At 41.6% G+C, this 25,855-nt stretch overlaps 1 protein-coding gene across 1 annotated transcript in view; it reads left to right on the top strand.

Annotated features, from left to right (window-relative positions):
• LOC107555548 (plexin-A4) overlaps positions 1–19,386 on the top strand; it is a 235,272-nt gene extending 215,886 nt beyond the window's left edge. The window contains exons 26-32 of the mRNA XM_016238372.1: positions 85–188; positions 2,524–2,623; positions 4,613–4,803; positions 6,711–6,880; positions 10,464–10,676; positions 15,839–15,989; positions 16,140–19,386. Of these exons, the coding sequence (XP_016093858.1) occupies positions 85–188; positions 2,524–2,623; positions 4,613–4,803; positions 6,711–6,880; positions 10,464–10,676; positions 15,839–15,989; positions 16,140–16,235 (1,025 nt within the window). The 3' untranslated portion in view covers positions 16,236–19,386. The remainder of the gene's footprint in view (positions 1–84; positions 189–2,523; positions 2,624–4,612; positions 4,804–6,710; positions 6,881–10,463; positions 10,677–15,838; positions 15,990–16,139) is intronic.
• The last annotated feature ends 6,469 nt before the right edge of the window (positions 19,387–25,855 follow it).

Here is a 25,855-nt window from a genome sequence, read left to right as displayed (position 1 = left end):
ATATACAAATATATGTGAATGGAATTTAATTGGTTCTGCTGCACTTTCAAAATGAGTATTAATCACTGGATGTTGTCATTGCAGAGTGGCGTCAAGGCAGAGTAGTACGAGTCATCCTTCAAGATGAAGATGTTACGACAAAGATTGAGGGGGACTGGAAAAGACTCAACATGCTGACTCACTACCAGGTAAGATCCTGTGTATGCAGTATTCATGACCAGACACGTTTCCAGGTAAACTTATTCCTGTAACAAGGTGTTCAGTTTTAGATTTTTATACAGTCCGAGGTCCAAGACATGAATGCTTCAGAAGGGGTGCATTCTTTCTTCTTTCTATCATCTCTACCATCTACTTCAAAGCTTCTTGTGAGAAAAATTGTTGAAGAGGTTGTTTGCTGTTTTAGACTGAAATCTTTTTCAGTTAGTGTATAGAAAGATATCTGCTGTCACAAAAGATTGTTTTGAGCCTTTGAAATCTATCTTAAATCAGAAGGAGGACAAGCATTGTACCTGCTGGTTTCTATTTAAAGCAGCATCTCCAGATGTCCCAGTACATTTAATCTGACAGCAGTGGGATGCAGGTGCAGGTGGATCTGTAGCTTGACACCCAGTTTAGATGATCTAGCTAATGACTTTTGATAAACAGCTCTCTGCGTGATATGATTTTTGACATGGTCTTTCAATAATAGTGCAGATTCTGACAGAGTAACTAATACTGGAACAAAGAGATTTGAATGCGAGATGAATGTCTTTCATGAAGCTCAGAAGTGTAATGCTCTATTTATGTTCGTCTCAGATGAAACAAGGAACCTTTATGAGGTGATTAGCACAAAAAAGGATGAGCAGAGAAAAGATACTCTGTGAGGGTAATTGCTTTTGTTGGTGTGTCTTAGTTGATCTAGTTTAGGGAAACATACACACTGTTAACATTCATTGCATCGCAGCCCTATCGAACACTTTTATGCCCCCGTTGACCTATATAATAGGGTGCAGTCAAGGCACATTCAGGTCATTTAGAAAACCTACTCTGACTGACAGATCTCCAACGTCGAGGACAGGGACCATCGAGTTTCAGGGGTCAGGTATGGCAACGCTGTCTCAGCAGGGGACTGATAAAATCTGTCTATCTGCAATTATATAAACACTCAAAATGTGAGAACTGGGAGGGGCAGTTTAGGGTGGAGAGGAGACAGGCGGCGCTTCATTACGGTGTAAATAATTTCCTCCTTAAGCTGCCCTCCAAATGAGCTTTTTGAGAGAGTAGTCTGCACAGTACTCAAATTAAATGTCATGGGGCGGCGCATGGGTGCAGGGCTGCAAACGGCAGGATGGATTAACTGTTGATTGGAATCGGAGATGAGATAATGAAGACACAAGTTAATTCATTTTCAGTCGGGGAGGGCATGCTATCCTTGACAAAAAAGCTATCAGACACCTTAAGCCTGTTAAAAGTTGCTGAAGGGGGGAAAGACCCTCTGTGCACCTCGTACCATTTTCCATTTCTTCATTGCTGTCCTTGCACCAAATGCGTGTTCATGACAGACCCGATACCGAATTCTCTTGTTTAGTCTAGTAAACAACACAAAAAGTCGTACAGTGTCACACTAAATCAGTAAGGATCCTCTGTGCATTTCTAATGTATATCTCAAGTCATCTTTGATACTTTCCTCCAAATCGAGGTGCTACAAATGCATCTGGCTGTGACATTAATTCTTTGATGTCTTCTTAGGAAGCTTCACATTGGGGTTGTATAAGCCCCATCTCGGATATCTGACGTGTCTGAATGCTATCAGGAACACAGAGACTCTCTTAAAGCGTAAACTTACCCGCAGAGGAAAGATAAAAGAGAAAATCTCTGCTGTTTTCTAAAAAGCCCCTTTTCAGGGAAATATAGCCCTTGACTGAAGTATCCTTTCACACAGTCATTCATCTATACTGAGGTGTGTTTGATTCTGTTGAAGTTTGGACGGCTGTCCTCATGGGCCGCGGCAGTAAACAAGGACGACTTCATGTCGAGTTTGTCCGGGGAGAAAAGAGGTTAAGGGTGTAAAAATAATGTCCTAATGGTCTGTGAAGCCCATATTCTCCCTCCTGCTGTGGTTTGGGTCCCCATGCAGTTCTGAGCCCACATCATCTAGATCTACAGTCACCTCAATTAACCCTGTAAGTGCCGCAGGCATCCAATGGCAAATTATGTGGATGGAGGGATGTGTGGTTGGGTAGTAGAGGCCCCCATGTGTTAATTGAATTTGGCTTGCCAGGGCTTACTGTGGTTAGCAGTTGCTGAGGCATATAGTTAAATAGCCCGACCCATCCCACCAGAAGGGACTTATTGAAATGGAAGCAGATTATCCTATCCCGTCCCTCACTCATGCAGTTTAACATTTACCTAGATGAGAAATAAAATAGTTTTGGACCAATGACCCAAACTCTATGCAACCATTAAGGTGCTGAAGACATCATACTTGTTTTTTAAAGGCGTCTGAAATGTTGTGTAGGATAATCTTTGTTTCTTTGTCCACAGGTGCCTGATAATGCTGTGGTAGCTCTCGTACCAAAGCAGGTCACCACATACAACTCTGTGAACAACTCCACGGTCTCCAGAACCTCTGCTAGCAAATATGGTTTGTGTTTGTCAACTTTTTTTCTAATTCTAAAATGCATCCAATATCTCCGAAACAAAACGTACGGCACACTATATAAAACAATAATCAACTGACTAAAGTTTCTACATCAGGGTAGGGTAACATTCCACCTGAGCTGCACTAAGAACAGAAAAGGAGTATAAAAAACAGTCTTGTCATCTCACAGGGAGGTAAGAGATGTTAAATGTGTATCGTCTCAGCCACTCACAAAAGAGAACAGGAACAAAGCTCAAACGGAATTACGTGGAGCGAGCCGAGATAGTCTGGCAGCATACAAAGGTAAAAGCAAGCGGCAACCTCCTGCTCTCTCTCGTGAAGCCAACACGTAAGTGACTTAAACTGTAATTCGTCAACTGGCCACTAGAGGCTGGCTGCAAAAGGGAGTCAATCCCATAGACTCCCCATGTTAAAATGCCCAAATTTACAGCAGAAAAAAAACATGTTTACAGCCTGGTTCAAAAAATTATTTTGGTCTATATAGCTAATTTTGCCCTTCATGACAACTGTGAGGGGGGGAATTTTTTTATAACTCATCCATTTAAATTATATTAAGCCTTAAAGTTCTGCATAATTAAGGGCGTGGCCACTTGAGTGACAGGTGGATTGCCGCTGCTGTCACCACTGTCGAGCTAGGTGGGCGTGGTTTCAGCAGCCCGCCTCTTTGCCCATTTTCGATTATCCGGGAGTGACACGCTGCCAAGATGGCGACGGCCGCCTCCGCCCACTTTGAGCTTCAAAAACGCTCTTCGGAGGCCAACGGTTGATGTCACGGACTCTACGTCCATGTTTTTATACAGTCTATGGGTAAAAGCAGGGAAAATGAGTCTCTTTGCACTTGACTTCCCTCCTGAGACTGAATCAGTCCCTGTTATTCGCCCACCATCAGTCCCTCATACGATTGGGTCTGATAAAGCGCAAGATCAAAGCTCAGGGCCGTCCGAGCACTCCAAATAGACATCAAATAGACCATTAAAATCATCTCATCTCCATATACTTTCCTGCACTCTAAATTAGCCTTATAGAAGAGAGAGAGGGAGTGTGACTGATGGGAAAGATATATAAAAAATGCCATACATCACTTCACTCTTTCAGAATTAGCTTCAAACGACATTGAGGCTCTTCTAACAGGTTCAGCAAGAGACACGTTTTGAAACACCTGGAAAGACATTTTGTGAGACCTTTGTGAGGCTGGTTATTAATTAGATCTCTACTAAATATAGGCTACGTTCACACAGTCAGTGCTTATAATGAACAATTTGTGCTACAGACAACTTGTTTGGTTAATACAGCATATATCAACACTCACTCTCAAAATTTGGTCAAGTCTTGAATATATGAACTCCAAATTGAGGCGGTGTGAACATAGCCACACCGAGATCAGCACCAGGGGAAGAAATGCAAATATACACACTCAACATAATTCCTTTTTTTGTTTGTCATCCTCTCTGTTATTGCCCGTTAAGGTGTTATTGTCTTTCTTTATCAGGATCCTCCTCCTCTTCTCTCTCTGCTTCTTTCCCCTGGAGAGATTGATTTCTGTTGCATCTGCCACTGTGAACCGTTTTTTTATCTTACCAAATCAGGCCTTTGCCAATCAATTTTTTTTCACACTGTGTAAACATTCATTGAGCTCTGTTTTTTTTTTTTAAATGTCATGGCTGATCTCTCCCTATTGGCTGAAGCATGAATATTTCATCTTGCCTGACACCTGTTCGATTTTGTGTCCGCAAAAGTGAGCAAACGTGCACGTTCGCCAGAGAGAAAGTGCGCAGGAGAGCGAGGGATAAAAAAATTAAGGATCCGTACGTACTAAATTATTCATATCCAATCTCGAGTACTGCACAACAAAAGGCAATGTGTTTTGTACAGATAGGAACAGATTTGAACAGCTGCATGGGACTTTTTTCAGCAAAGGAAGATTGAGGAGGAACCGCCATCTGATGGGTCTTTGTCTTTTCACTCCAACAGAAAACATGATCAAGTACACGGGCAGTCCGGACAGCCTGCGTTCCCGCACACCAATGATCACACCTGACCAGGAGAGCGGCGTCAAGGTGTGGCATCTGGTGAAGAACCATGAGCATGGAGACCAGAAGGAGGGAGACCGTGGCAGCAAGATGGTCTCGGAGATCTACTTGACCAGACTGTTGGCCACCAAGGTAAGCTCTGCCACCATGTTTAATATTCCAGCCGTTAAGACACATGCCAGAACGTATTGAACGGCCCCGAAAAGGGCTGAAGTTGTCAACAGATCTAATCCTTCCTGAAACAGGCGAAGCTTCTAGAATGAGATCAAATGGCAAGATTGTGGAGTTAGTGACTGTCGCAAGAGGCCACAGTGTCAAATGGTTCATCTTCATGCTGTTTGCGCCAAACTGCAGTTTGTCTGTTTTTTCCCATTCGTTTCACGCTGACTGACTTGACGTCACAGCAACAGCAGAGCTGGTAAACAGAGTACTGATTCCTCACTACCAGAAAAGCATAGTGCTTCAAGGACATCAGGAAGCTGAAGAAATACAGTTGTGCTATGACTTTTATAAATAACTGGACGATCCACAAAGGGAAGATTCACAAAGAAAAGAAACCCCATAGTTGTGACTTAGTGTTTGGTTAAACTTAGATGTGAAGGCCCCTGTCCATGTTTTCTTAAAGGCTGGGAAACTGAAGTACTGGCACAGAAATCTGCTTTTTGCAGAACTGCATGTGTCTATGATTCTGACCATCAAGAAATGTTCCTGATGTAACCAAGCTGGAGTGTGTCACAACTTTTTTCGAACACACAAATGCCCTAGTGATTACCTTACTCCGCTTGCAGACTGTGTGTCATATTTTTAGATGGATTATTTCTGTGAAATAACCAGTTTATCGCAGACACCATCTCTCTTGGTGAAAAATGATTGGTGTGACAGCACAGTAATTGACTGTTTGGCTTTCACCCCTGCAATAAATGCCAGTGATCTGCCTGGGGTGCTGATGCTTTCCGCATTCGGTCCATCAGCGTCTCTGAGGATGGGTGAGCTTTACCTTTTTCTATCTCCCTCCATTATGCCAGGCTTTATTTAATCTTTCTTCCTCTACCGTTCTGTCTTTTGCACTTTTCCCTCCTCTTTCTGTTTGCAATTACACAAATGTTCTTTCCTCACCTGTCCGGAACGAAATCACTTGAAGTTTAATGCTTCTACGACTGCCTGCCTGTCTGATAGCATGCTTTTAAGTGCGCTATAATGACCAGGTACATTTCAAACGGCTGCAAATAGCCACTTTGGTTTCTGGGCGACTAATGATGATGTCAGCCGTCACACAGGATGACACCTGTCAGAACCCTCGCAGCCATCCCTGTTGCCAGCCTCCTGCAGCTGTCGCTGCGTTGATACAGGACGCGAGTGAGAAATATGTATTTTCATCTTCATAGAAAAGATAAGCTGTCAGGGATCTGGGACACAGTAGAATTATTGTCGTGATTGTCAGCTAACGGGATTTTTTTCTTCTTCCCCGTCGACTCTTGCCGTCTGCTCAAACGGAAATAGGATTTTGTGTGCTGTGCCTTGTGCACACCTCATCCGGATGCGAAGCCGGTGCTGGCTGCGAGATATTTTCCTCTCTCTCTCTCTCTTCCGTGCATCCTATCAGTTCTTTCATTACAAGTGGATTAGATTCTGTCGTCTTCTCTCCTTCTTAGACTCGCTGCCATTAAATCAAATTAGGGTCAATGGTGCGGGGTGGACGTTAATCCATCCGCACAAAGCAGCTTAGGCAGAATCGCTTCCGTTACGTGATATTAAAGGTGAACTTCAAAGTAACACTTTCATTATCAAAGAGCTTGATTCAGGAACGCTGGTTTCGATGGTGGGATTACTGGCAGGTGGCCCACAAATACTCATAAACACAGATAACTCTTCTGAGAAACACAGCAGCTCATGTCAATGCTAAATATCAGGGTCTTCATATATGGCCTGCCTCTGTAATGCTGTTAACACAAGTGTATTTGTCATTTAAATAAAGCATAGGACAGAGTGAATTGGATGGGATGGATGAAAATTAACTCCATTTCTTTGTGGTTCCTCAGGGCACTCTACAGAAGTTTGTGGATGACCTGTTTGAGACCATCTTCAGCACAGCACACAGAGGAAGTGCCCTTCCTCTCGCTATCAAGTACATGTTTGACTTCCTGGATGAGCAGGCCGACAAGCACAACATTCACGACCCGCACGTCAGACACACATGGAAGAGCAACTGGTAAGAGGCCTCATAACCTCATAGTATTATATAATTTTGAATAAAATGTATATATGAAAAATAGGTCCATATATAATACAACCTAAATTAAAATGAAACTGAAATGGAAAACTATAGTAACAGACCCATAAAAGCAGATACCTTGACACTGCCACTAATGTAGCTGTTACCATGGACATCACTATGGCAATGAGTATGAGAGGAATTAATAGCGCTCGTTTCCAAATTAATTTCACCCAACCAATTTAGAGGCACGTCCCAATGGTGGAAGGGGGTTGTGGGGATTAAATAAACAACTTGCAGATCAAGTGAGAAAGGAAGAGGGGGTGGAGTGGATGAGAGGGGAAAGGAAAGCTTGGCATTACATTTAATGAGTGGCAATCTATCATTAGCCTCTGCCAACGTCCCATCACGCACCACCCCAAAGGGCTATGGGGGTTGAAGCGATGATATCGATGTGAGGGCACGGCAGGGGGGCGGTGGGTACAGTCCCTATTTGCTCTGTTTTATAGACCTAATTTCTCCCCGTCTCACCCCGCAGTGTGTTTCAGGGCCATTTGAGAGCGTTAAGTGTTTTTGGAGAGCACAGAGGGTCACTCTTGCATTGCACATTAATGGAATCGTTCTCGCAAAGAGTGGAACGTTAAATAGCGATTTATCATCTCACACTCATCGCCGGTCATTACAGCCTGATGCCACTGCGGCATCTGTGATATTTTTTAATGCGCGTGAGAGGGTCTTCTACAGGACTAATGCACTGCTACCCAGCTTTTTGCTGACAACTAATGTCTCTCACAGAGAATGAAATAGCTCCATTTTCAGATATTGTGCACAAAACAACAGGCTCAGCTTTATTTGTGCGGCTAGAAGTGCTGCTGCCACCACACAGGCCATTAATTGGACCAGAGCCGTGGATGGGGCATATTCGCTGTCTGTAGAGGATTTTAACACTCTAAAGCTAAATGCTTTTGGCCATGAAAGCACAGGCATAATCACGATTTTGTTTACAGCCTGTTAGTGTTTGCTCATCAATTCTCTTTACTAATTATTATTGTTCTTAATGGGGAAGTGAAATTATTTGTGCGGGGTGCAGTGAGGGGTTTCTCGTTTTGATTGATTTTGCAAATGAGAGACTTCCAGACATTCCAGATGGCAACTTAAGATATCCGTGTCTCTTCCTTATCCTCTTATCTGAGTGTGTCCTACACAGAAAAACACTTCTTTAATATTAGTGGTGAGAATAACAGTCTAGACTGGCCAAATCAAGTATTTCAGCAAAAAATAAAAATAAATAACCAGCCATAATCGAGCACATTTTAACCTTTTTAAGAGCTATTTTAAAAACAGATTTTTGGCCATCTGATTCACATAGATTAGGTGAATCTAGTGCTAAAACAATGCATAAAGCAAATGCAAATTAACACTGCTATCAGTGGGTGCAGTTCTTTCTGTGTGAATCCCATAAACATCTAGCCTGACTTTTATCAAACCCAAAAGGATTCATTCAAACAAATCACAACCTAAATGATGGATTCCCCAGTTTTGTTACAAATCTCTTCTTCAGATGCATCAAAGGAAGCCTTAAGCATCAGATCTTTAACCAAAGCCAGGCAGAGATGGATTGCTGATGGACGAGGCTCTTGTGAATCATCCATCATGCCATTGTCTATCTTGTGACTGGGCGAGGATTGGGCGGTACAGCCGGTCAATCAAAGTAGAAGCTGTCAATGCAGAGATACAGATAATCAACGCAGTTTGTTTGATGTGGTTAAATTAACTCTCTTTGTTGAGCTACTCAAAATGCAGATGACCAGAATTAATGCTATTGCTTTAGTTTTGAAGTGGCGTTCACACTGACAGTGATTTGTTGCAACAGAACAACTGAACCTCATTGATTTTTATGAGTTGGAAATTTGAGGCAACAGTGACGATGCAACATAGTTAAACAATGCAAAAAAGTTAAACTATGCAAATGCTCATTGGCGCATTGCAGTGGCTACCAATGTGCTATTCATCTGATGCGGTTACATACTGAAGTCAGGTAGAAATGCATTATACGTTATGCTATTATAAATACAGACACTTTAATGTCCATAAACAAATATCAAGTAAGGATTTGCAAAAGTACATATTTTCAAAATAGACAAGTCGATTGGTCCAAGTTGCAGTCACATTCAGCGTTGTTCAGCAAATTTTTGTGGGTTATTCCATTCGGATTCCACACAATCGGGAAGATTTTCCCATGCAGATTTCACAATGGGTTCAAGTTGGTCAACACGGTGGACCTTTCTTGCCTGTGAAATTTGGCAGAAGTTTCACAGAATTTTGATGATGTGACCGCACATTTAATGTCCTGTAGAATTAGGTTCACCTCAATTAAGTTCACCTGACCTCAAATGCATTTCTAGATAAACCTCACTAATCAACTAGTTCGAACATTAAGATAAAAAATACATTTTAGGCACTTTATTGGACATAAAGCAGCGGTTCCCTACTACATAGGAACCATTTCGCACGTTACAAATATTTCTACCTTTACACAAAAAACAGACAGAAGAAACCCAAAAGACTTGATAGAAGAATGTGAGGCTTTTCCCAGAGAGGGCTGCGCTGAGCTGAGTGCTATATTTAGCTGGGATCTAGTCCATCCAGACATCATTCCCATCTTCTGATCCACTCACTCTCTCCGCTGAGAGCTCTCTAAAGTATGGTGCTTTAGACACGTCCTGCTTTTTGTTCTGTACAGAGAATATGATCTTCACAGATGCCAGCTGTGGCAGGTTTACGAGAGTGTTGACTCGTTGTTAAAGCATTGATATCCTTTTGATAGAGCGAAGATAATCCCAGTTGATTCTCTCTGATTAATTTGGGAGTCATAATACATGGTTTGCGCTCTAAATCCTCTTTGGTGCAGTTGTTATTGTTGAATGAATTCAGAGGGCAACAGAGAGGAGGCTGCTATGGAAAAGCTTTTGTTGACGTTTTCTCTCTCTTTTCCTTTGATGCGAAACTCTGCGTCCATTTCACTGCAGTGTCCTTTCTTATTCCATCGTCTCCTCTCTTCAGTTTTTGTTATCTAAGACAAAAGCAAAGCTGCCTTGAAAACTAATGAGAACTCTGCAGTCTCTGACACAAGCGCGCAAAGTCCCAGACCAAACAACATCTGTGGCCCTCGAGACGTGCACGCACACACTCCTAGGGCCTAGGCTAAGTTGATTTCATTTTAGCACAAATGGGCTGGGGTATAAAGTAGCCTTGTATACGTTTATTGTTTTGGACAGGTGCACAATTGCAGGGCAGCGCTCGGATACAAACAAACTAATATGAGATGTATTAGTAAAGCTCTCTGAGTATGGCGCAAATACTCATGGTGCCATTTCAGACTGGAAAAATTGTCTCTGCACATCTAAATTAAAATAATTTATCAATATCATTCTACTATCTAATCAATATATATTTAGATCATTTAAAAGCAGTCTGAGGTTTCATAAAGCCACTGCTTCCTGTTCCAAAACAGCTTTCATATGCATTAAAAGAGCTTTTAAAAATAGAATGCCATTAAAACATTTTCTGCTCTCCACAGTCTACCTCTACGGTTCTGGGTGAATGTGATCAAGAACCCACAGTTTGTGTTCGACATCCATAAGAGCAGCATCACGGACGCCTGTCTGTCTGTGGTAGCGCAAACCTTCATGGATTCCTGCTCGACGTCAGAGCACCGCCTGGGCAAAGACTCCCCCTCTAACAAGCTGCTGTATGCCAAGGACATTCCCAGCTACAAGAGCTGGGTGGAGAGGTGAGCAAGAACATTTGTATGTTTATAAGTGATTAAACAGACAAATCCAAAGACTGTCAATCGTGGTATCTGGTGGACCACCGCAGCCTGACAAACCCATATCGGGAAAGTAGACTTCCTGCGGTTTGCATGGTTCTAAGGTCTTAGTGTGAAGAAATTCTGTAGAAACCTAGCTAGAGTGTTTTAGTGTGTGTGGGGGGGGGGAGAATGAGAAACTATATGTAAGGTGCACTTGTGAATGTTTTTAATCAGAGGAGATGCAAAGATACAGTGTTTGTGTGGGTATCAGTGTGAATAAAAACCCAGTATTTTATTGTGTCCTGCAGGTAGTGTGTGTGTGTGTGTGTAGCTGCTGGTAATCAGACTGAAGTGTGTTGTAGAGCTCCAGGATGATGAATTGCAGCTCTATTGTAGTTCAGTAGATCTTCTGGGTCTACCCAACACTGCACCAGAGCAATTAGTCACTGTTTGGTGAGAGAAACAAACTTTTCTGCTTTTCCCACAATCCTCTGGGTCAGAAACTCTGTGTTCAACAATGCCAAGAAAGGAGAATCATGGGTAAATACAGCTAAAGAATGCCATCTTCCTATATGCAATGACTGTAAAAAGCTGCGTCCGAAATTGCATGCTGTCTAGTAGGTACTGCATTTGGGTCATTACTCCTGTTAATGTATGCCGAACATAGCCAGTCATATTCAATCATATCGCTATGGAGGCATTGCCTCCTCTCCCGTGACTTGCCCCCATTCATTTTCTTTTACCCCCACCAAGGGGGTCTGTTGGAAAATGTTTCTTTAGAAAAAAAGCAAGTTATTTATACACTTTTTAATGTTAAATTTTGTAATATTGGCATTGTTTTATTTTTGTACTACAGAATTAGTTTTCTCATTCAATATTTTGAGGAGACACTGTCTCCCTTGTCTCATCAGAGGAAACGCCCCTGGTGTATAGATAGTATGAATGAAATTCAGATGTTGTCACTGTCACGTGACCTACCAGCATCAGTTGCATTGCTTCACTGCCATTCACAACTCCTCTCCCATGGCTTCATGGTACGTCTCCTCAACTGTTTTTCGAATGCTATGATTTTTTTTACATACTACTCTTTTTACAAACTGGCGTTTTTCACATGCTATATAATATGGAATTCGGCACATTTGGACACACAGTGAAGGAGCTTTAAATGATTCTATTGTTTTCAGCTCAATTCAGCACACAGCGCTGGTCACCCTACAGTAAACAGATCTGATAAAACTCATCAGCACCATGTGTCTCTGCTCACGCACACTGACCCTCAGCCTCTGACTAACGTGTTTATTTGCCGTGAGGTATTAGAGGCTGCAGGAGGAGATGGGTAGCTGGCAGACGAGCGTGATGGGGAAAATGATAAGAGTGTAATCATGCTGCCAGCTCACATTCACTACACAAGAGCTGAGATGGAGAGAAAGCTCATTTTCATGCATTAACTAATGTGTTACACATCTTTAAGGACTGAGATCATACAAAAACGTGCCTACTGAGGTGAGAAAAGCCTGCTTTAATTATAGGTGCTGACATCTATGCGTTTAAACCAGGTAAAATGCGTTCTCAAAGATGCATTCTTTGTTCTGAGTTGCAGCTCTCACGTTGCTCCTTAATTTTTTTTTTTTTCGGTAATATCCTGATAGGTGACAAATCTGTGCGAATTGAGACAGTCCTTCTGTTTTCTTTTTGTCAGATGATTTGAGAAGAGAGAGTTACAGATTAGAGATGCGCACCATGCTGAGACTCTCTCGCGCACACATTCAAGACTGCAGGGCACATGAATTACCCAGCAAAAAAGACAGCAAGAAAAGCGAGTGAGTCAAGGACAGGTGCTGAAGTGCTGCCTTTGATCCTTTCATGTCTTCATAAATGCAGGGGTTGATCTGTTTTAGGGGAAAGAGGTAAATGAGGCAGCGTTTGGGCAGGGTGTGTTTGGGAGGAAGCTAAATTCACTGTCAGGGGTACCATGCCCTTGAGAACATGTTCATACAAATCCTTTTTTTATAGGGTGCTGGGCAACAATTAATCGCATCCTAAATAAAAGTTTTTGTGTACATAATATATATGTGTGTACTGTGTATATTTATTATGTGTATATATAAATATATACATGTAAATACATATATTATGTATATATTAAATACATATATTATGCATACATTTTTTCAAAATATAACGTATACTGTATGTGTTAGGGCTGCACGATATTGGGGAAAAAATTAATATTGTGATATTTTGTTTTTCTGCGATATATATTGCTATATGAAAAAAAAAATCACCAGAAGACTTAAATAGCTCTATTTGTGGGGAAAAATCAATGATTGGGGTGATTTTGTAGGGGAGTAAATTAACATAGAAAATAAACAAATTACAAGCATAGATAAATATAATAGAACAAAGATACAAATGAAATAAACAGTGCTTTACTTTTTTCAGGTAGCCTAAATCTAAGTATTCAGGTACAGAAATTGAATAATCAGATGTAAAATAACACTGCAAAGTCTTCACTGTATAAATTAGAATCTAATAAATCTTTGTTAAAGTGACAAAATTTTCTCACACATCCATTTTCTTTCTCAATTGTTTACCTTCACCTAAGCCATAAGCAACTGTGTTTACAACAGAGACATGCATTTTGACATAATTGCGCGCATATGTGTCATTAATAGACGCGGAAGTGAACGGAATTCAGACTGATGCCGCATTCTATTTATGACGCACTCACACACAGTTCAGATGATTTGCAAAGGTCCAAGTCACATCCAGTGTAGACAGACTTTAACGGTGCAGGGCGGCGCGACACGACAGATGTAGGTAGGCTATAAATATTATGGTCAGTATACTACACATCGCACATCCTGCGATGTGACTATCGCGGAAGCGCACATCGCGATATCGCCTTCATGTTTTAAAACAGGATGAACTCATATATATATATATATATATATATATATATATATATATTAGGAGTGTAACGGTTCACAAACTTTAACAAATACTTTCACTTTCTGCATAGTGAATTGACTGAGATCTGAGACAGTCACCAGCATAACTCTTGCACAAAGTTTGCACGTTGCTTATGTGATATTCATTGGCTCGCCTTCATGCTTTAAAACAGAAATATTTCCAACATTGTGACGTAAGCAATTACCCCCCCACATCGAAAACATACCGAACCGTAACACCACTGTCAAATTAGTTGTAATTTTAATTTAATAATAGGAAAAGTAGGTTCATAATAATAACAGACATACTAAAAATAAGAATGTAACAGGCCTACACTAATTGGAAATGCCAAATCCTCTTAATATTGCCAATAATTGATCGTCGATACAAGATCAATGTCTTTCGACGCACCCCAGAAAGAGGAGGTTATCACTGGGCAGACAGCACGGTGCCTGTTACATTGTTTGGTCTGTCTTGTTGAGCGCAGTGGCACTGAGAACATTATATTTCACACACTTTAAGCTCTTTTATTTTCCAAATTAAATAGGATTAGTCCAACAAATCATTCGGTTTGTAATGTGTACCGAACCGAACGGATCAATACGAAAACGTGTATCATTACACCCCTAATATATATATATATATGTAGCGAATTTAGCTATATATATATATATATATATATATATAGTAATTAACATATAAATATTATAATTCTAATCTCTATTCAATTTACTTTTAAATGCCATTTCCAGTTCTTCATTATTATTTCTGTAAAAGTCATGGTCAGTGTGTAGCAACTCCATTTTTAGCCATTTGCAGTACATGCATGATACGAGGGAATAACCAGCATGGACTCGTTCTGGCTGACGAACAGCTGACATTTAAACGTGGTATTAATTAGTGCTAAACGAGCTGCCAGTCATTAGCCTGGACACAGGGAGAGAAGCTAAACTCTTCTAGGGAGTGTACCTGTCACTGGAGAATAGATTCCTTTGGGAAGGCCATACCTGGAGATTATAAACCCTCACTATCTCTCTCATTCAACACCATGCCATTCTCCCCCACTGATGCCCCATGGTGCATTGCAGCACGTACTTGCCACTCAAGGTGCTCACGGGAGCCTGAAACAGACACACACGCCATCGGTTAGTCAGTCAATGTGTTGAGTCCAGGAGTTGGCATGGTGCAGGAATTAAAAATGTAAATGACCTGCCTTAATTAAAGAGTCGACAGAGCTTCTGCAGCTGCAGGTGACAGTGACTGATTGCTTTTCCTCCACCAACACACTTTCACTCACTCACGCACCAGCCACTCAAAGACAACAGATAGTGTTGCTCCGTTCCAAAACCTAGTGAGCTGCCTACAGAGACAGCATTTTAAGGCATCGTGGGCACTCACCAGGCACGAAGGCTGTTCCAAAAGATAGGCATGTTAATTATACTGCCTCATAAGATACCCCGTAGCGTCACATGTATCCTCCATGAAAAGGCAATCCCAGAATGCATTGACTGGTTGAGTGGAAAAATCCAAGGTGGTGAATGAAGCAAGAGAAATATGGATTACAATAACCATATTGCATTCAAAATTAAAATAATGGATAAAAAATTGTGTGCACTGTGTTTTTAAGCTTATTAGTGTATCACAGGATTAGCTTATCAACATGGTAACATCAAACACATTTGCACGTTTTGATGCAAGAAGTTTCTGCCTAACTAGAGTGTTCCAAATCACATACAGTATGACTGTTGCAATGCTGTCTACCTAGGCAGTGGTTTTAGAAGAGTACTTGTATCTATAATAACGGTGTGCTTTTATGTGAACATTTTGTTCGTGTTTTGGATGTGCTAGAGTGTGTTTAGTGTCAGCATATGCGTGGGGCACATTTATTGAATATTTCCAGCATCCTATAGATTCCACTGATCTCTGGAAAACTTTCAAGGACAGCAGCTCATTAAGACTCACAGTCACTCACTGATGTAAGCCGCAGCTGTACTGCCAGAGAAAGTAAAAGGCAAACTGATTGGAAGGGGCGTGACAGCTCTCACTCAGTGTCAGAAATGACCCTGAAACATGCTATTCTTATTCTACATGAATTATAAAAAGACTTCATAAACAAGCCCTGTCACCTGTCCAAGTTCTAAATGTTCATTAAATAACCTGTGCTATTTCTGTTTCTCTACATTTCTCTGCAGATATTACTCCGACATTAGTAAGATGCCTGCGATCAGTGATCAGGATATGAACGCATATCTGGCAGAACAGTCCCGTATGCACATGAACGAGTTCAACACCATGAGCTCCCTCAGCGAGATCTACTCTTACGTGGGCAAATATACAGAAGAGGTATGAAAACGTTAAATCGCCACAGTGCCTGTTAAGAACATGTCCAAGATAAATTCTACTAAAAAATAAATAAATGTGAGAAGTGCAGATGAGAGGAATATGTGGTTATTTGGAGGCATGTGTAACTGATGTGTCATCTCCCTCTGGCAGATTGTGTCTGCGCTGGAGCAGGATGATGGTGCCAGAAAACAGAGACTGGCCTATAAGCTGGAGCAGGTGGTCGCCTTCATGAGCCTGGAGAGCTGAGGACCGCATTTCCCAGAGTGCACTGGGAGATCCATCTGAAACCGAGCCGTGCCTGAGTGAAGACCTGTCCATCTATCTCATCTCTTCTGTTTGCAATCTTCCCACAAAAATAAGCATTTGCATCACATTAGCTCTGCTTCCTAGAAGAGTAGAGATGGGAACTGGAGGGTGGGCGGAGGAGCCAAGGACTACATTACCCATGATGCAGTAGAGTGGGTGGCCATCCGGCTCTGCTGTGTAGAGGAGGGGTGGCTGCCTACGAGTTCCATGTCACTGCATCCTCCATCCTTCTCCCTGACTGAAAAAAAAAATAAAAATTCTGTTGCCTTCAAAGTTTAGCTGATAAGCAGAAACCACAATGTTTTTGTGTCAATTTGTTCTGACTTTTATTACTAGGGTAGTGTACGACACTAATATAGAGTCCAGTTCATTGTAGTACCTTTATTAAACACTGAAACGCGAGACAAAAAAATGGTACTGCATGCATCAGAAAAATGCAGTCCATTCGGGCCATTTCAAAAGACACATAACACCTCGAGGACACTGGATTTACGGGACGCGCAAGATCATTTATACGCTTTGATAAGAGAACAATCAAGCCTTGAGAATCCCGACTGCTTATTCTCACTTTGAAGACAGTGAGGTTTGTTTAAAACCCTCAGCGTTTTGCAGGACGCAGCAAGTTAGTGCTTCAGTTCTTTTGTTTCTTCCGGGACCTTACTTGACAGTGAAACTAAAAGACAAGACCTGTCGTCTTGTGGGATACCCACATCTTCACCACTTCACCCCCAGCCTTCATTTCGGCATTTATCCGGCTTGTGCACATCTGAATTTATCCTCTTATCTAGATGAGTGGAGGAGAAGCCAAGGTTCGACCCCCTTAGAAGCAAGCACACACACACACCTCTTCCAGAGAGCGACGCCTTCTCTCTGTACTCCAGCGAGGTTGCCAGGACCTACGCTGTGCTGAAAGAGGATGAACTAATCTTAACAACAAAAAAAGCACATTCAATAGGTGTCTCAGTTCACACATCCAGTAGGGGGGCTTTAATTACAAAATAGCCTACTCAGAATTAGCCGTTAAAGGGGGAAATGGCGCGTTGTTGAAACTGCCACAGGGTCCCACCCAAACTAACACTCTGGAAGCCTCTAGAAAAACCCACATGTGGACAAAGTTGGTCAGCAGAAAACCAAAGGAGCCCAATTTAAAAAAGAGCAAAGTGAATAAATTACCCCTGAGAAAGCGAACACAAGGCATTGTTTGTTTTATGTCCTGCAGAACGAAGCTATCGCTCTGTCTGCAGCCTCATATTTGTTTCTGTCCATTATTCTGTGCACAGCACAGAGGCCATACTTACCCTTGCGTGTCCGTCTTCGGTTATTGCACAACTGGGAAGGCGGAAAGAAATCCCGAACTGAAGTTTAAGGGCTTGCTGTAGTTTAAGTGTTGCTGGCGGCCTTGAGAGAAGAATCTTACCTGGGCTTAACGACTCCAAAAGCAAACGGATGGCGTGACGAGGACGTGACTAGTATTGGATGTAACTTTGACAAAGGGAAAGAGACAATTTAGCTGCCCATCTTTCCTCTGTCCTCTGAACCCCTCTTTCCCCTTGACAGCGTACCCTATGTGGTGATGTGAATGTGTGGAGAATCTGCCCAGGTCCACCTTGGGTGCTTTATTGGCTTTTTCAGCGCATGTATTTCAATTTAAACTTCAAAAAAAAAGAAAAAAGGAAAACAGAAAAAATAAGCCTTGCAATTGATGATGTGGATGTGTTCTTTTCTTTCTTTTGCTTGGAAGAACGAGATGGAAAAAAGTGGCTGTCATCTTCAAAATTGCAACCTCTGTTAAGGTGGAACCTTTATCCTGCCCTTCCATTCAACTGCCATGACCATGTTTTGTGAATGTGTTAGATGCTAATAAGACTAAGGTGAAACCTTAAGCAGATATAGTATATACCCTTGCATGCTGACCTATTTGGATGATATGAAATGAACTGCCTTGCTATCAATTTATCTAATACTACTAGGGATTTCTAAACCGAACCAAACTCTTGTTAGACTTCGTCAGACTCCTTTGCTCTTCCTGTCAGGTGGATCGCCTTTCTCGAAGGCCGTCCATCTGAGAGTTCTTGTTCCCGCTGAGCAAATGTGACCACGACATCACATACCAGTCCAGTCACACCTAACATACTATCACAACACATTACATTTGTGTTTTTTACTGTACGTCTTTAATGTGCAACTCTAAAGAGTTGATTCCCTGAATGTGTTCCGTTGTTGTTCTCCATATCTGTCCGTATATTATATTGCTGCTTTTTTCTGTACATTTGAATCATTTTGATGCAACCTAATGTTTTCAGGATTCCATTAGCATTACACCAAATTATTTTTTAATGTTGTTTTGGATATTGTCTCTGTATGTGTGATTGCTTTGAGCTCCCTAGTTATTTTTCGGTGTAGCTTAGTAACAGAGGATTGTTTTGAGGTATTTCAGGATTTCAGGTACACAGCTGCCAGAACTAATGATTCTAATGAGATAAACCAATAAAATACCACTGTCACCACGTTAGGTATTTTCATTATTATTATTATTTTAGTAAATCTTTCAACACTGATATTTGGTAATGAAAAACAAATCTTGCAAATGAGTTCAGAATTGACACTAGAAAGTGTTTCATTATTTCCTCTGGGAACTCATTTATAAAGTCCACAGAGGTTTTAAATGAGCTGATGATGATTTGATTGGAAAGCTGATATGTTCCTGGATTCCCTCATGACTCTGATCCTGTGTTTCACGTTTCATCTCTCATGTACGTTTAACAGGACGACCCTCTTTCCTTTATGCCCAAAAGACCTGATAAAGTTTCCACCTTAAACATTTTGTAAGAACTAAAAAGTCCTTTTAGCTCAGTGTTACAACAGGCATTACACAGACCTGTTCGAAAATACTTTTTAATATTTCCAGATTTGATGCAAGATAGAGTTATCCTGATGGGAGGAGAGAAAGAGAGAGACCAGCGGAAAGGCAAGCTTCTCTAACTTTGTTATAATTAATTGTATACCTGTGTATGTAAATATAATGCATTCCTATTTTGCAGTCAAGAACAAAATACTATTTGTAATATAGAATAAACTTTATTATGAAAAAGATGGGAGTTTTCTGTCTTTCATTTTGTGTCTCTACCTTGCTTTGAATTAGCCTAATGGGGAAGTCAGAAAAGTTGCGGTTTCCATAGAAACAGAAATTGCGGCAAAAGAGCTCAGCAGCGCTTGCTCCCACAAAGCCCATTCGCACAACTTTCAAAACTATTCCAAATAAACTATTTTCAACACAGCTGTCTATGAAAGAATACAATCTCACTCCGTTATGTGCACCAACCTCTAATCTGATTGGATACGGCCTCAACCTTCACGTCCACCCCTCTAAACCAGACCTTTACTATTTCTTTTCCTGCTTCAATGACACTAGAGCATTTTTACAACCGTCATCTTGCGGAAAAACAAAGACTCCTGCTTTAACCTCCTCCTGTCTCACAGTGCCAGAGGGCTCAGTTGCCACACTTTATTACATTTAATCTCATTGCACTGTATCGCTTCTCTCAGTTAACGAGAAACCGTTCCCCTCCACAACTCCAGTGCGTTCCCCCTGACCTTTCAGCATTTGTCTCTGGGCTCTCTTGGAGGAATGTTAGAGCGAGATGGCGATTTTAAAACCTCTTCACAAAAATGCCACCTCACAACAGGTGCTAAAAGCGTCTGCCCCTTTTGAGTGATTTCTTGCCTTTTATAGCCTTGAGCGCAAGGTCATCGTAACAGCAAGGATTTTCCACATAGTGGTCTGACTGTTAAACCTAGTTCCTCTGTTCCAATCAACAAACTCGTTTTCTTCCGAATCTGTTAATTCCGGAACGTTCCGGCAGAATTCTCTCCAGCTGCAGACGCAGTGCGGGCCGGCTAATAAGAATGCAGGGTAAACGATGGTTGCTGGGATTGACTAAAATGGCTATTGACAGCTGCGGGGGAGCAGATGGAAGCAATTAGCATTATTAGTTGGTTGTGCTTTGTCCTATCTGTCTAAGTAAACATCTGTGAAAAGACAACAGATCCGGCAAAGGCTCCCGTCGAGTAAACAGAGTAACCAAACAGCTCAACTGAACAGAGACGCTGCAGACAGCAATGAGATCTGCCATCCACGGCCCACACAGAAAACTGAACAGCTTAGAAATAAATATGATAAAAATATCAGCATGCTGTCTGCACCCATCTGGAGGAACGGAGACGCAATCATTATCAAATTCACCAGAAATGGCTCAAAAGGTAGAGCTAAGAAACAGACAGCTGAATAAGAGCACTTAAGACTTCTGAGAGTGTCTAAAGTCATGCTGAATCCCTTGTGGTGCTGCTCATTTTCTAAAAGCACCATTTCACGAGGCGCAGATGAAAAATGGGAAAGCACACAGCTTTTACACATCCACTGTAAATTTCTGTATCGGTGATAGAGCAGCACTGTCCTCCACTGCTTCTGTCTCTACCAAACCTTACCCCTCTAAAACTATTGATCCGTTCCTTTTCAGTACCAAAACATGGGTTTGACTCACAAGTAGTGTCTGCTTTGGAATCAGTTACCAGCCCAGGTTCATTTTCAAAATGGATTTCATCGTGTGTGCAGCGATGCTTAATTTCCTAATAAATGTGTGGCGCTCTGGCAAATGCATGTTTCATATGAGGAAAAATTGATTTTGGCGCAGACCAGGTTCAAGTTCTAATTGCATTATTATGTTTGCATGTCTCTGACAGAATTGGCTGTTTAATAATCTAATTACCGTTTTCTTGTGTGGTGAGATCTAACATAAGTATTCTCACAAAAATTGCATCTATTGGATTCAATTGATGAGTATATGTGTTGTAAAACAGCATACAAAGCAGAAGACTTGTTTGATATCAGTGGTTTTTAACTAGTGGTTTGCAACCTTAAAAATTGGTTGCCAGTCTGTTTTGATGGGTTGTGGACATCAGGAAACAATAATGCTAAATGCAAACAATAAAATGCAAAGCATCATATAGTCATGATGTCACGTTTATGGTCTGTTTTTGTTTTGTTTTCCCTCTGTTCCTGCCTCCTGTTTCTGTATGCCCTTATTTGGTTTCCTTCCAGTTCCGGTCCTGATTATGTTTATTTATCTCTGCTGTGTTCTATTAATTATCCTTGATTACTCCTCACCTGTTTCTGTTCTCCCTGATTGCGTTTCATGTGTTTATAAGCCCTGTGTTTCTAAGTTTGCCTGGTCCGGTATTGAACATTGATGTTGTGTTTCCTGTGTGTCCCTGCCTGCCTTGTTTTACCCCGTCTTGGATGATTAAAGACATTTACTTTGAGTTTATCCCACGTTTCCTCGTTCTTCGTTTCGCCACAGAAGGCACCCATGACAGAATACCGGACCAACACAGTAGTAAGCAGCGCTCCTTCTCCCTGTTTTGTTTTCTTGTGGCTCACGCAAGCCCGCCGGCCGCTCCGTTGTCAAGCCCGCTGGCTGTGGCTCACACAAGCCCGCCGGCCGCTCCGAAGACAAGCCTGCGGGCCGTTCCTCAGTCAAGCCCACCGGCTGTTCAGCACTCAAGTTCGCCGGCCTCTCCGCTCTCAAGCCTGCCGGTCATGTCCCTTTCCTCTGCCCAAAAGAAGAGATTGCGGAGGAAGGGACTGTGGGCTCCAGCCCCGGAGCTCGCTCCAGTGTCGGCTCCTTTTCCCGAGTTTAGCCCAGTGAGGGCTCCAGTTCCCGAGTTAAGCACACGGAGAGCTCCCTGCTCCGCCATGGCCTTCCGAGCGCCCTGCTCCGCCATGGCCTTCCGAGCTGCCTGCTCCGCCATGGCCTTCCGAGCGCCCTTCTCCGCCATGGCCTTCCGAGCGCCCTTCTCCGCCATGGCCGTCCGAGCGCTCTGCTCCGCCATGGCCTTTTGAGCTCCCTGCTCCGCCATGGCCTTCCGAGCCCCCTGCTCCGCCATGGCCTTCCGAGCACCCTGCTCCGCCATGGCCTTCCGAGCTGCCTGCCCTGCCATGGCCCCCCGAGCTGCCTGCTCCGCCCTGGAGGCATTCCTTGTCCCCGTCCTGCACCAGCCTCCAGGGCGCCCACCCCCCTTCCCCAGTGGAATTGTTACAGCGCGGGACATGCCTTTCAGGAGGTAAGGAGTAATGTCACGTTTATGGTCTGTTTTTGTTTTGTTTTCCCTCTGTTCCTGTTTCTGTATGCTCTTATTTGGTTTCCTTCCAGTTCCGGTCCTCATTATATTTATTTATCTCTGCTGTGTTCTATTAATTATCCTTGATTAATCCTCACCTGTTTCTGTTCTCCCTGATTGCGTTTCATGCATTTATAAGCCCTGTGTTTCTAAGTTTGCCTGGTCCAGTATTGAATGTCGATGTTGTGTTTCCTGTGTCCCTGCCTGCCTTGTTTTACCCCATCTTGGATGATTAAAGACATTTACTTTGAGTTTCGCCACAGAAGGCAACCGTGACACACAAAATAATTTTTTGAAGTCTATTTTGTAAATGCATGTTAAAGATGTTATTGTGAATGATTCATGTATGTTTCTTTTCTTTTTTTACCTTATGTTTAATCTAAACTTACATAATGTTTAATCAAGATCTTACGATGCAAATGACAGACTTCTCTCTGGTGATGTATGCCAGGCCTCCCCAATTATTTAGTCTGCCAATTTCTTAAAACTGACTTCAAGCTTGCATTAATTTTTGAATGCAATGACCACATCTCAAAATCAACAACTAGTAGATAGAACCAAGTACCTGCCCTATTTTTTTTTTTCAAGGTCACACTTTATTTTAAGGTCCAATTCTCACCATTAACAAACCATAACTACAACTTTTGCCTCAAACTCCTATTTGCTGCTTATTAATAGATAGTTATGTATTAGCGATATAGAATATGGTCATGCAGAATATGTGCTTTATACGTACTAATAAACAGCCAATATTTTAATAATAGGCATGCTAATATGCAACTAGTTAATAGTAAGAATTGGTTCCTATGCTAAAATGTTAGTTTTCGCTAATTCATAAAACTCGGATAAACAGAAAAACAGATCTGTCGCTAATTATGCTTCATTGCAACTTTAAAAAGGGGAAAATGCTTCCCAATTGTTGTTGATGTCAAAGATTGTTTATCTAATCAAACGGGCATAAATAATATATCTGTACCTTTTTAGCTTATCCTAATAATGCATATTGTTGTGTCTGTTAAGTTCCTGGTAATATAAATACATTTAATTTTTCTTTACTTTTGTGCAACAATCAATGCTGGTAAAGTGTTGGTTTGCCGTTTGAGATCCAAAGTAAAATGTGGGTCCTGCAGCAAAACCAGTTGAGATTCTCTGTTTTATATGACTCATTATGCAGCTTTAGGGATATTATGCCCAAGCACTGTAAAACAATCCTAAAAGCTGTAGGGAATGACTGATGTTGGTGTAAATTGAAAATGTCCTTCGGAATATATCGCCTGGCAACAAACATTCCATAACATATGAGCCCGTTTGTCAAGCTTAAAGCCCGTATGCCACACATTAATATGATTTCTGCATTTTTTATGCAAAAAGCTTCAACAATCAACAGTGTAGAACTAGCGTTTCTGTACATGAAAGCACCTGTACTTTTTCTGTCAAACATCTGCACTCAATCCCTCTGAATCTGTCTGTCTCTTATCACTTTTCCAATGCCGGTGACTCTTTTCTCCAATATGAACACTGCTGTAATTAAATTCCTTCCCCATCTCTTCAGTCAAACAGTGGAAAGATGCCCATCACCTGTGTCTGGCCACCCTCTCCCGGCACTGCCTGAATAAACCCATCTCAAACATCAACGACTGACTGTGCATTAATTTTCATGCTATTGATTAATATCAGAAAAGCCGACAGACATGACCGCCACGTGTCTGTTGTGGTCCTTTGGGAATATTACATGTGCACTGGGAAGAACAAGCAATATTTTCTAATGAAAAGCAACAACAATGTCAATATGAATATCAATGGAGACATATTTCAGGTGGTTACAGAAGTTCACAGTCTCTTATAAACCTAGATTTCGCCATGCAACTAACAAAAAGTTAGCATGCTGCTACAAGATCATTACTTCAGCCATAGCTGAGTGGAACACAACACTGTGTACGAATTGTTCATCTACCTGTGATGAGCTTTGTGTACCTTAAAATTGTCTGCTCATCCATATTCATGTATTTGCAATGCGCACATGTGGGCAGTGGTGGTGAGGTGAGTCTCATTTGCATGGAAAGTGCTTTGGGTGTCTACAAAAGCTCCATACAGATGCTATGACTCATTTATTCAAATTTCATGAGTTTAATCAATACATCGCCAATGAGTCTCGCAGATAGTGTGGAACGGCTTTGAGAGGACGCGTATTGAGGTGAGTGTGTGTCTGATGAATTGTGACCTGTGATCCAGCAAATAAACTACTGTGGATGAGGATTCAATTGCCCGTATGTCACAGCAACCCAGCTAAAAGTGCACGGGGTTGTCGCATCTCCGCTAACTAAAATAAAATATGCTACCATCTTCGTATCGCCCGCAACCCTGCACACACTGCACTGTTCATATTTCATCCACACGGTAAAGTTTCCTTCCACCCACTGGGTATGAGATTAAAATGCAGAGATGGTCGGCACACGGCCGCTGTGAAGCAGATAGGTGTATCCAAGAAAGTTTGCAACACCATATTTTGTTGGAGCTCATTTTAATTTATCCGCCCATATGGAGAAGTCATCGTTCACACAGACTCTGTGGTGAAGGCTGGCATTAAAACGAATCAACAGCAGTGCCCTTCATGCAAAGTGCACTTTCTTCACATCCCTCTGCGTTAAAAGTACATCATTGTGACAAGTTGTCTGCATATTATTCGTTCTGCTGATGGTGCCATCACACCATGATGGGTGAGAGGTCAAGACACGGTAAGGTGTTCAGAAAGTCAATGAGAAACTGTTATATTACAGTTAGTATAGTATAGTAAAGTACATTCAATTTTTTTCTCCTTTAAAACCTTACTTTTAGTCAAGGGTTTTAACTATGTAAAATATGAAGCTTATTTTCAATGAGTAATTAAAATGATTAAAATACTTGATTCTGATTAGTCACAATGGTTTGCCTATTGGAGTTTGTTTTGCCATAATGACCAGCTGACTACTTTTTAAAACATCATCAAAAATTTTCTTTTTTGCAAATGTAGCCAGTTATTCCAGTACTCTATGAAAAATTGGCACACGTTATAAATACTATACAACGAAGAAATATTAAGAGTGCTATGAAAGAATGCTGAACATTGTCTAAACACTACCATTGCTTCGAGGACCATAAAAACTATAAAGACAGGCAGAATGCGAATGATGTTAGAAGTAACCCTCTGGAAATCTCATTAGATCTAAGCCGCAAACACAGAAACACTTTTTCACGACTAGACATTACAATTCATGAGAGCAATTTGCCCATAATGTTTGTCCATTGATATAATGAGTTTTATAACTTAAACGCCTGCTAAGATAAACATTTCCATTTATCTTCATGAGAGGATGAATATCACAATTAATGTTTGATCTGACATT

Source organism: Sinocyclocheilus grahami, unplaced genomic scaffold (genome assembly GCF_001515645.1).
Source record: "Sinocyclocheilus grahami isolate Dianchi unplaced genomic scaffold, SAMN03320097.WGS_v1.1 scaffold537.1, whole genome shotgun sequence".
Taxonomy (NCBI): Eukaryota; Metazoa; Chordata; class Actinopteri; order Cypriniformes; family Cyprinidae; genus Sinocyclocheilus; species Sinocyclocheilus grahami.
The sequence above is the reverse complement of the archived record's forward strand: the minus strand, read 5'-3'. Positions and strand labels throughout refer to the sequence as shown.